Here is an 11,549-nt window from a genome sequence, read left to right on the forward strand (position 1 = left end):
TTCGTCATCTTCATGTATTTGCGTATGGATCTTGTTATTACCTATTTGTCATGTAACACCAATAAAATATTTGATTATTTTTAATGATACCTGCCTCTCCTGCCCTAGCCCCTACATTTCTAACAGCATAACCTTTGTTTCCACTGCTTTGGTTCTTAATTCAATTTTACATAAGTATCCTAATTGGATGTGGTGACTACTGTCCACATGGGAATCTTATTAGTTGCATTGACTCGCATCAAGAATCAAGTGATTATATTTCATTCAGGTTACTTTAGCATTCCCTATAAAGGATAATGATGTTTGGTTATTGTATGATCAATACAATCTCCGAAATGCATTGCAATTATGAGAATCACCCCTTCTGCATTCAGCTAAAACAGCCGTTATCCAGACATGTTACTGCGGCAGGAATTACCTCCATATTTATGATAAAGCCAGAGAGTGCTTTTCATTTGTCAAGAGTTTGATGGGCATATATGTAATTATGCATTTTGAATAAATTTGCCTAAATAGAGACTTAATTATTAGAATGAGTTCCCAATACTGACTACATGCCACATGTTTTTTCAAGTGAAAGACTTCGCCAATGGTACAAGGCGTTGAAAGATGTCTCACCTTGTGCTGTAAGTTACTACTTGGTCCCTTATTCAGCACTATAAGGTATTTTAGAGTCATGATATTATATACAGAAGATAATAGCAAGTAGTTTATCATTAAAAAACATCCTTAGCAAAATATATGATTGAAAATGTTCAGCTTAAAATTATTGTCTATAAAAGGACGCATTATGTTTATTAATTGAAGGACAGGTAATCCTGCATACAAAAACTAGCCACGACTATAAATTACTGTTCTACAGAAAGATCAAAACAATACGAAAGCTTCTCAGTGCAAGCAGGAGAGCTAATATTCCCACAATGAGTATAGGAAAATTCCAGTCATAATCTGTAAAAAGAAATAAATTTGCAGGTTCGTAGAAAGTGAAGTCTCATTCTCACAACTTGCTTTTTGGAACAGCAACTGGTTGAATTCTGGACCTCTTTTCTACTGCTCTGGAAACCTGCTTCACCGCCTCCTTGGGAAGATGACGAGGTCTGCTCAGCCATAGTCCTCCATCAACTATCAGAGTGGTACCATTGACAAATTTTCCTTCACGAATTTGAACGGATGTCAAGTTTTCATGAACATAGACATAGAAAGTAAGTAAGGAAATGCTATGATTTCGTGGACTAAGAAAAACAGATAAGGAAATGAGCGAATGAATGCCTAGAAGGCTAGAATAACAATACACACTGTTAATACTTCACTACTTTGTCAGTATAACAAGCCCCAGCGGTAACTTCAAGGGAAAGGAATTATATTTTATTTGTAAGTTCAGTTCCCTCAATAGGATCGACTGCATTAAACCGGACGAATGTGATATTACAAGTAACTTGAAGCCAAAGGAGAAGCGCTTCTAAACAAGCAAACATAGAAATTATCTTAGCTGGAAAAAGAATGCCAATCCCTGCATTGGATGAAAAGTTGAATGCCTTTCAGGTTAAGTAACAAATTTAATGAATCGCACCTGTTGAACATGGACTGAACTAAATGCTCTATATCTGACCATACGTTGCAACAATCCTTGATTATGTAGTCCAGCACTAGTCGGTTGTGAGAAAGAAGATGAAGAAAAATTATAACACTCCTAAATCTAAATACAAATGATGATTCTGGTTGATGTTTAAAAAAGATGTGGAATGCAAGAGCACAACATTTGATTCAAAAGGACTGCAATGAATACAGAGAACACATACCCCAACAAAAAACAAAAACATTTTTCCCCCATAAAGCAAAACATTAATAATTTTGAAACACTGATTTAAATACTTGGGAATATACAAACTTACCTGCATCTGACACAAGGTAGAGAGCAGCCATGGCAATATCCCATTTATCCCCGATTTTGAACAACGGCATGTGATCTCTGGTTTTGTTTTTTATTTCCTCAGGATCAAGTTTACTCATGCCAGGAGTGTCACCAATAGGACCGGGTGCAATCCCATTGACCCTAATATCATAGTCTGTTCCCCATTCTAGAGCTAAGTTTCTGGTAACAGCGTCAACAGCTGCCTATTGGAGAGGAAAATTTTGAAGTTCAATGCAAGTACATATGATGTTCAATATCTAGAAAACATGCTACAGACCTTAGCTGCAGAGACATGGATTTGATACCAAGAAGCTGTATAATGCAAGGTAGCACTAATGTTTAATATTGTTCCCCCACCAGAAGAGCTTCTTCCTTGTCCTCCTTTCTTGAGATATTTTAATGCTTCATGGCACATTGTAAATGTGCCGACAGAGTCAATATCCATAACTGCAACAAAATTTACATCTGATCACTACTTCCTGCGCCTTACTCTACTTGGTATATTTAAAAACTGGCTGCATCATCTACCTAAGCACTTTTTATATGGATTCCTTCTTTAAGCAATCATAGGTTTTCAATGATGTGAACCACATATTATGTCTAAAAGTAGTGTTTTATGTGAATTTTAAAGCTTGCTAAAGCATATTCTATCTTGGGGATTCCGTGAATCATGCATAATGGCAGGTTGTAAATATTCTTAAACTGTTTTATTTTCATGGATTTTCAGTACATTCAATGCAGCCTCTCCTTGTGGTAATATTCTCCAATAATCATAGTGATAGTGGAAAACAACGATAATTTCACATTGGTTCTTGATTGTATTGAAGTATCATGAAAATAAGTTTCAGTTTTCATTATGAAATGTGACCATATGGTAAGCTGACTTAAACGTATTAATGTCTTTAACGTTTCTCCAAGTGTATTTCTCTTAACGACAGAGACAACAGCGCCTATTACGCCTTCCGCATTGTCAAACTCAAGCTGACTTCATTATGAAATTTACCAGCAACTTCTAAAATTAATTTAGTAAGAGGAAGAAAAGAAAAGAAAAAAAGAAGACGGGAGATAGGAAATGGCTGAACATTTGGGACGGGAGGATGAGGGTCTTTTGTCTTCTGCTCATCCTCCTTTTTGTCATGATAGACAGAAACTTCTAAGACATCAAAGGGTAAACAACTGCATCTCAAAATCACTTCCAATGAATCGGACCACATACCATTTACAGAGCTTTAGAGAAGAAAAATAAAGGCCGTGAAACATAAGAAATACAGTACCTGTTTGGAATCCTTTAGGAGACAGATCCTCAGCTGCTACTAAAAAGTTTCCAGCTGCAGCATTCACAAGAATGTCGATCCTTCCAAAGTGGTTATAAGTTGACTCCACAACTCTTTTCGCATCTTCTTGCTTACGAACATCCCCCTCAAAACCAACAGCCTAAGTAAAACAAAAGGATCAATACAAGTGAAAAGTCATTGATGAGCTATTATTCTACGTATTATATTACTAATAAGCTACACACATTGGCAAAAATCAACAAAATGCAGAACAGTAATGAATACACCTAGAAATCAAGTTACACTACAGGTCCCCTTGTCCTAAATGAACATTCGCTCAGAGCTGGAAAAATCATACCCCTTGTCCTTAATGAACATTAGGTCAGAGCTGGAAAAATCATACCACATATATTATGAAGTTTTCAAAAACTTCGGAGCAGGAAATGTCAAACTTGCGGGTCCATAAACAAGAGGAATACGATCAGTTCAAGAATAAGAAAGTACAACGTCTAAGGCCAGTGATGGAAGACGAAAACAAATAGCATAAAAAGATAGATTACCGGAATTCCAAGTGAGCGGAGAGCAGAAACAGCAGAATCGAGAACTTGCTTGCGTCGACCCATGATGGCAACAGAAGCACCATGTTTGCCAAATTGAGCGGAAATTTCGAAGCCAATTCCGGAGCCGCCTCCTGTGAGAAGAGCAACCTTGCCTTTCAGTATATCGGGCTTGAACGTTGAGAGCGTGGCCATAGGTATCTCTGGTTGACCTTTCAGCTCGCTCTGATGAATACGTGTGGAAGCCAATGAAAGTGGACAGCGGCACTGAGGCAACACTAACTCCTTCCAAACACAAACACCAAAAGCTGCTCCGTTAATTTCAGAGACCATTCGTCATTTTCTTCCATCCCTGTCGTGTGGTGGCAGCCAACCAACCGTTTTCCACTTCTAAATTATTCCTACTTCGTGCTCAAATAACTCGTAAAACAACTTCTTAACAGTGATTCGTGGAATACGAGGGCCAGTTAGGGAATCTGAAAAAAATTCTTTTGGGCCCTACGTTTTGGTTTGGTCTAGATCTCATCCAAACATCCAAATTTTTCACAAATTCTGGGAGTGAAAAAATGGTCCTTAATAATTATGTCTCGTGAGAAGTTGCCCAACAATATTTGACAAAAATACCCATAAGAATTGAATCAAAAGCTTCCTCTCTTTTCTTTAGGAAAATTCTTCGGCTTCGCTCCTTCTCACAACAGTATTTGGCCCCCAAAAAAATAATCATTTTTTCCAAAAGCATTTTAGTATTATATTTTTTAAATATATACTACCTCCGGTCCTAATTATAAGACCCAGTTGACTTATTTGAGGAGATTAAGAAAGTAAGTTAAGTTAGTTATTTGTAATAAATAAGTGTTATCATTCCTAAAATATCCTTGCTAATTAAGTATATTGGCTAGAACTATCATTATTAGAAGGATTATCTTAGAAAAAATGCATAAATATGAGAGAGAAAATGGATTGGGGTCTTATAATTAGGACCAAACAAAAAGTCAAACAGGGTCTTATAATAAGGACGGGAGGTAGTATATACATACTAACAATTAATTAATTATATTTTTATATTTCATTTATTTTAAGCTATTCCAAACATAATAAATAGACAAAAGCAGGCTAAAAGCATCTTTTCAAGATTGAAACGCAATTCTAAACGCAATTTTAGGGGGTGTTTGGATATAATTAAACCTGTTTGGAGAATAGCTTCTGGAGAATAGCTTCTGGGGAGAATAGATTTTTTAAAGAATAGATTTTGTGAAAAAGTGATTTTGAGAAGTGAGAGTGTCTGGATAGTTGTTACCAGAGGCACTTTTTACATGTGCAAATTACTAAAAAAGGCATAAGTTAATATGATAATTACAAAAAAAATATATTTATGATATATTTTAATTTGAAGGAATAAAATTGTTATAATATATTTTTATTAACATAATTAATAATACATAAGATAATATAATTAATAAATAATTAATATGTATATATATTTATAAGATATAAGATTAAATATATTTATAAAAAAATGTTTATAAAAAAAAAACAAGATACATATCCTATAGGCTCTCACACTCTCCTTTTTTTTTTCCAAAAGCAAAAAATTTTTGCTTTTCCCAAAACCATGGTTTTGGTTTTTTTAAGGGTGTTTGGGTGATTTTTTCCCAAACCATAGTTTGGGTTATCATCCAAACACCCCTTAAACACACCCAAAGTGTTCATTTTATTGTTATAAGACTTTGTTTTTCAAATTATAATTTTTTTTTGAAGTATTTCTATTGATTACAGTGCACATAATTAAAAAAAATATTCTAGAAAAATTAACACACATCGATTCACATTAATATTTTTTTAAAAAATTTTATCATTAATTATTTATTCTCTTTCTTTTATCACACTCTCTTTTTATATTTCTCAATACGTTCTGTTTCAAATTTTTTTAACTTACTGTAAGGACATGCTCGGAAATAAAACATATTTCTTACCTACTTATTGCTTGCACCCAAAGTGGCATGTCTCACCTTGCGCTATAAATTACTACTTGATCCCTTATTCAGCCTTTTTCAAAGGTACTTTAGAGTCATTATATTATACGTAGAAGATAATGAAACATTATGTTTACTAATTGAAGGACAGGTGATCTTGCATACAAAAACCAGCCACGACTATAAATTATTGTTCTACAGAAAGATCAAAACAATATGAAAGCTTCTCAGTACAAACAGGAGAATTAATATTCGCACAATGAGTATAGGAAAACTCCATAGTACTCGTTCCGTTTCTTATTATAAGAGACATTTAATGTTTATAGCATGTTCCTATATATAAGAAACACTTAAAAGTTGTCTCTACTTTTTTGTGTTGATTTTCTATTTTACTCATATTTATTGTCTCTAACTCACACTCTCTCTCCCTCCCACTTCTCTTTCTTTTAATAATTTAATTGTTCTCTCTCATGCTCTCTCTTCTTATTAATGAGGGCACTTTTGGAAAAAAAAATATACTTTTTACACATTGATTGTTCTTAACTAATTTTAACTGCTTTTTTTATCAACGTAATTCGGTTATTCGTCTCTTATAATAAGAAACAGAGGGAGTAATCTGTAAAAAGAAATAAATCTGCAGGTTCGTAGAAAATGAAGTTTCATTTTCACAACTTGCTTTTTGGAACACTAGCTGGTTGAATCCTTCTTTCTACTGCTCGGGAAACCAGCGTCACTGCCTTCTTGCCCAGCCATGGTCCTCCATCAACTATCAGAGTGGTACCATTGACAAATTTTCCTTCAAGAATTTGAATGGACGTCAAGTTTTTATGAACAAACAAATTTAAATATAAGGAAACGATGTGATTTTCTAGTGTAAATAGATTATCATTATTCAATGGTGACTGTATCTTCATTATTATTTTATTTAGGGAAACAAGAGTTATTTTTCATTCCCTCCTTCCTATTTGTTTTCATTCTGCATACCAAATGGCTCCAATTAATTTGGGCGATTGCAAATTTTAAGGAAAGAAAAAGGCAAGACTCAATTATTATAACAATTTTTGATCGAGAAAAATCCCATTCCAATGAATTTGTCAGTTCAGTTCCCTCAATATAATCGAATGCATTAAACTGGACAAACATGATATTACAAGCACAGAGACAAGAAAACAGGATGCCGAAGGAGAAGAGCTAGTAAACAAGCAAACAAAGAAAGTAAGTCATCTCAGCTGGAAAAAATGCCAATCCCTGCATTGGTTGAAAACGTTGAATGCCTTTCAGGTTAAGTAACAATCTTAATGCATTGCATCTGTTGCATATGGTCTAAACTGCATGCTCTCTATTCTAAGATATGTTGCACCAATCCTTGATTATGTAGTCCAGAGCTAGCGGGTTGCGAGAAAGAAGATAAAGAAAAATAACAACACTCTAAAATCTAAATACATCTAATGATTCTGGTTGATGCTTAAAAAGATGTGGAAAACAAGAGCAGAGAATTTGATTGAAAAGCACTGCAATGAATACAAAGAAAATAGGAAAAATCCAAAAAAATGACTGTTGAATTTCAAAATGACAAATCAGTATTGGTTACTACACTTATAAAGAAAATGACTACATTTACAAAGCAAATAACAACATATTTTTGTAGTAATTCCTGATTTATCATTTCGAAATTCAACAGTCACTTTTTTGGAATTTTTCCAAGAAAATATACCCCAACCAAAAAATAAACATTATCTCCCATAAAGCAAAACATAAATAATTTTGAAACACTAATTGTAAATACTCGGACATAAACAAACTTACCCGCATCAGACACTAGGTAGAGAGCAGCCATGGCAATATCCTAGTTATCCCCCATGTGATCTCTGTTTTTTTTTTTTTAAATTTTCCTGAGGATCCAGTTTGCTCATGCCAGGAGTGTCACCAATAGGACCGGGTGCAATCCCATTGACCCTAATATTGTTCCCCATTCTAGAGCCAAGTTTCTGGTAACAGCATCAACAGCCGCCTATTGGAGAGGAAAAATTTTGAGGTTGAATGCAAGTACATATACATGATGTTCAATAGCTAGACAACATGCTACAGATCTTAGCTGCAGAGACATGAGTTTGATACCGAAAAGCTGTATAATGAGCGGTAGCACTGATGTTTAATATTGTTCCCTCACCAGAAGAGCTTCTTCCTTGTCCTCCTTTCTTGAGATATTTTAATGCTTCATGGCACATTGTAAACGTGGCCACCGAGTTAATATCCATAACTGCAAAAAGATTTACATCTGATCACTACCTGCATCTCGCTCTATTTAGTATATTTAAAATTGGCTGCATCATGTTCCAAACCTTATGCGATGAGTATAAACCTAAGAAGAGAGTCCAATCCTAAAAAAATAGCCTATTAGGAGGAAGAGATTCCCTAATGTGGGACCCATGTGGCTCCACTGGCCGACTTTCATTGAAAGCGCCAATATGATAAGCATAACCAATCCTAAAAAATTAGCTTATTAAGAAGGAGAACCTCTTGAAGTTATAAACTCCACAACACTTGTAAAATTTTCCAACGTAGGATTCATAACGCCTTACCTTGTGGTGTAACTGCTCAATTAGAACTTACGCATCTACCTAAGCATCTTTTCTTTTGAAGGATGCCTTCTTTAAGCAATCATAGGTTTTCAATGATGTGAATCACAGGTTATGTCTAAAAGTAGTGTTATATATCAGTTTTAAAGCTTGCTAAAGCATCTTCTATCTTCGGGTACTTAATAGATTTTCAGTACATTCAATACAGCCTCTCCGTAACGTCATATTCTCCAGTAATCGTAGTACAGTGGAAAACAACGATAATTTCAAGTTGGTACTTGATTTTATCGACAGAAGCATTTAAGACATCAATGGGTAAACAAATGCATCTCAAGATCACTTCCATTGAATTGCACGACATACTATTTACACAACTTTAAAGAAGAACAAGAATAGTTCTGCGTACTAAGAGAAAAGTAAAGGCTGTGAAACTTAAGAAATATAGTACCTGTGAGAAGAACAACCTTATTTTCAGTATATCGGGCTTGAACGTTGACTCCATGGTCATAGGCTTCTCTGGTTGAGCTTTCAGCTCACTCTGATGAATACGTGTGGAAGACAATGAAAATGGACAGAGGCAACACCAAAAGCTGCCCCGTCATTTTCTTCCATTCCTGTCGTGCAGTGGTAGCCAACCAACGCTTTTCCACTTTTGGTATAAGTACTTTCGTATTGGTTTACATTTTCTTTCCCTTTGTTTTTTAATATTACTCTTTTGGTCCTAAATGTAAGACTCATTTTGTGGTGTAAAATACATCACAAAATGGGTCTTATATTTAAAACCGGGGGAGTATATTGCATTCTTGCAATCTTTTGTTTTTAATGCAGAGTTAAGATGTTTCAGTGTATGTACTATGCATATGTAATTTCTTTTTCCAAATTATAAACATACTACTCCTCTGGTCCTTAATATAGGATTCAATTCTTGAGTTGGTTTTAATCCTAAATATAAGACTCATTTCTCATATTTATCAATTTTCTCTAAATTACCCTGTGGATACTCTCTCAACCATAATTAAATAGAAAAAGGAGGGAGTATTAAGAAAGATGATTATGATGTTTTAGGAAAAATGTGTCACTTTTCTTGTAATTAACTAATTTACCTAACTTTCTTAATTTAATCAAATTAGTTAAATTGGTCTTATATTAAGGACCGGAGGAGTAATTTATAATTTGGGAAACCCATTTTACATGTACTTTAATTTTGCTTTGTTGGCAGTTCATGTATAAGAGCTCATGGTGCTAATAGAGCAAAGTTATAGAAATTAATGATACTAATAGAAAAAATTGAAATATTTAACTAAGAAAAAAACACAGTTACCAAATTAAAAATTAAGAAGTATAAATGCCTATAAAATAATTTTATTTTATAATTTTAAAATATATACACGTAAAACTTTGAATGACGTTGTTATTACTTTTCATTGTAAGAATTTTAATTTTAAATTTTTAAAAATATTTATTATCCTATTTAAATTTTTTAACCGTTACTATACTAATCAAATTTTATACTAAAATGTTGGTTTAAACTCTGGTTTTTTTTTTTCCAGGAAAAACGTTCATTGTATCTAATTGTTGACATTTGCATTTACGCATATTAATGTTCAATTAATACAAAGTCTAAAATTTGTTGGCAAAAAGTTAGAAAGTTTAAAATTTATAGTAAATCACACTACTAATGCAACATTTATTTTTCAAATTCCAATTCTGAATGAGTGATTCCAGTGTGGGAAGGATATGGGTTGGAAGAGACACGTGACACACGTGATTTTACATGTTCAAGATTTGGCATTGAGAAGAGCAGGCAGGAGGGGCATGCTAATCATGTGCTGATCAGAAAATGCTGGGTCGTTATTCCAACAAAGGTAGAGGTCATTGGATTTGAATTCTTAGTTGTACCACAATTGTGACTTTTTAACGTAAGAAATAGTTTACTCATCAAAAAAAAAAAAAAAAAAAAAACGTAAGAAATAGTTTTGGAGTTAATTTATATAATTATATATAAGATTTCAATTTATCTTGTCTTTTCTATTTATTATTTTTTTCTCAAAATATTTTATTTAACTTATAAATTAATATATAATTTAATATTATGAAAAGATGTTTTAGGAAAATCAGATCATATATATTATAATTAATTTGGTTAATTTTTTTAGTTTACCAAAATTAATTAAATAGTTTTTATAATAAGAATAGAAAGATTATCAGATGATTTAGAGCCTGTTTGGGTGTCTCCCCAAATCATGGTTTGGGGAATAAGTCAGCCAAACAGGGAGAAAAAATCTGAAACTATGGTTTTGGACCCCAAAACCATGAATTCAGATGAAGCAGCTTCAATTTGCTTTTTGCTCCAATTTTCTGGTCGTTGGTGTGGATCAAATCGTATATGACAAAGCAGCCCCTAATAATTCATTCCTCACTTTTTATTCCGCCTTCGTCCTTCGCTGTTCAGAAAAGAGAAGACTAAAAGAAAAAAAAAAAGCATCCTGTATAATATAATGGTCTCCATCAATTTTCTATGCTGTTGGAGAGTCCGTCAGTTTCTACAACATATTTAATTAGTGAATAGGACAAAATTATTTTTCTATTAACATATATTATGTTTTATAAATATATATATACACATATTAATTATTTATTAATTATATTTTCTTATATATTATTATTACTTATGTTAGTAAAAAAATATTATCAATAAATTTATTTCTTTAAATTCAAACATATTATAAAATCTATCTTTTATGTAATTATCACATAACTTATGTCCTTTTTAGTAATTTGTACATATAAAAAGTACTTCTGATAACAACTATCCAAACATTCTCACTTTATTAGAATTACTTTTTTACAAAATCTATTCTCCCTATAAGTTATTCTGCAGAAGCTATTCTCCAAACCATAGTTTGGTGTCATCCAAACACCTCCATATAAATCCTGAGTTAGTTTTCCATATTAAGGACCGGAGGTAGTATACAGTAATTTAATATTCCCTTAGTTATTATAATTACGATTCATGTATCTACAACCTTCAATTATGCATTTAGATTTGATGTCAAAAAGAATTAGGTATTTAGATTTTAGGATCTTGAGGTGCATGTATTTTTTTTTTTTAAAGGGAGAATAATAATAATTAAGTCCCAACATTCTGGGAAAAAAAATTAAGTCGCAACAGTGTTCATTAATGATAGTCAAGAAATTAAGATCACACAAATTTTTCTGAAAAATAAGGAGTAAATATTTATTCAAGCAACTGC

General features: G+C 33.0%; 1 protein-coding gene and 1 pseudogene across 1 annotated transcript; both read right to left on the reverse strand.

Annotated features, from left to right (window-relative positions):
* Window positions 1-745: 745 nt before the first annotated feature.
* LOC114758891 (peroxisomal 2,4-dienoyl-CoA reductase) lies at window positions 746-4,135 on the reverse strand. Its single transcript, XM_028947993.1, has 5 exons — window positions 3,747-4,135; window positions 3,187-3,346; window positions 2,190-2,359; window positions 1,893-2,115; window positions 746-1,152 (listed from the first exon to the last, which is right to left on the reverse strand). The coding sequence occupies exons 1-5, from the start codon at window positions 4,074-4,076 to the stop codon at window positions 998-1,000; spliced, it is 1,038 nt and encodes a 345-aa protein (XP_028803826.1). The 5' UTR covers window positions 4,077-4,135; the 3' UTR covers window positions 746-997.
* A 2,246-nt stretch (window positions 4,136-6,381) lies between these two features.
* LOC114758890 (peroxisomal 2,4-dienoyl-CoA reductase-like) lies at window positions 6,382-7,974 on the reverse strand (annotated as a pseudogene).
* Between the last annotated feature and the right edge of the window lie 3,575 nt (window positions 7,975-11,549).

Source organism: Neltuma alba, unplaced genomic scaffold, assembly GCF_004799145.2.
Source record: "Neltuma alba isolate B1F8T4 unplaced genomic scaffold, ASM479914v2 tig00010772_pilon, whole genome shotgun sequence".
NCBI lineage: Eukaryota > Viridiplantae > Streptophyta > Magnoliopsida > Fabales > Fabaceae > Neltuma > Neltuma alba.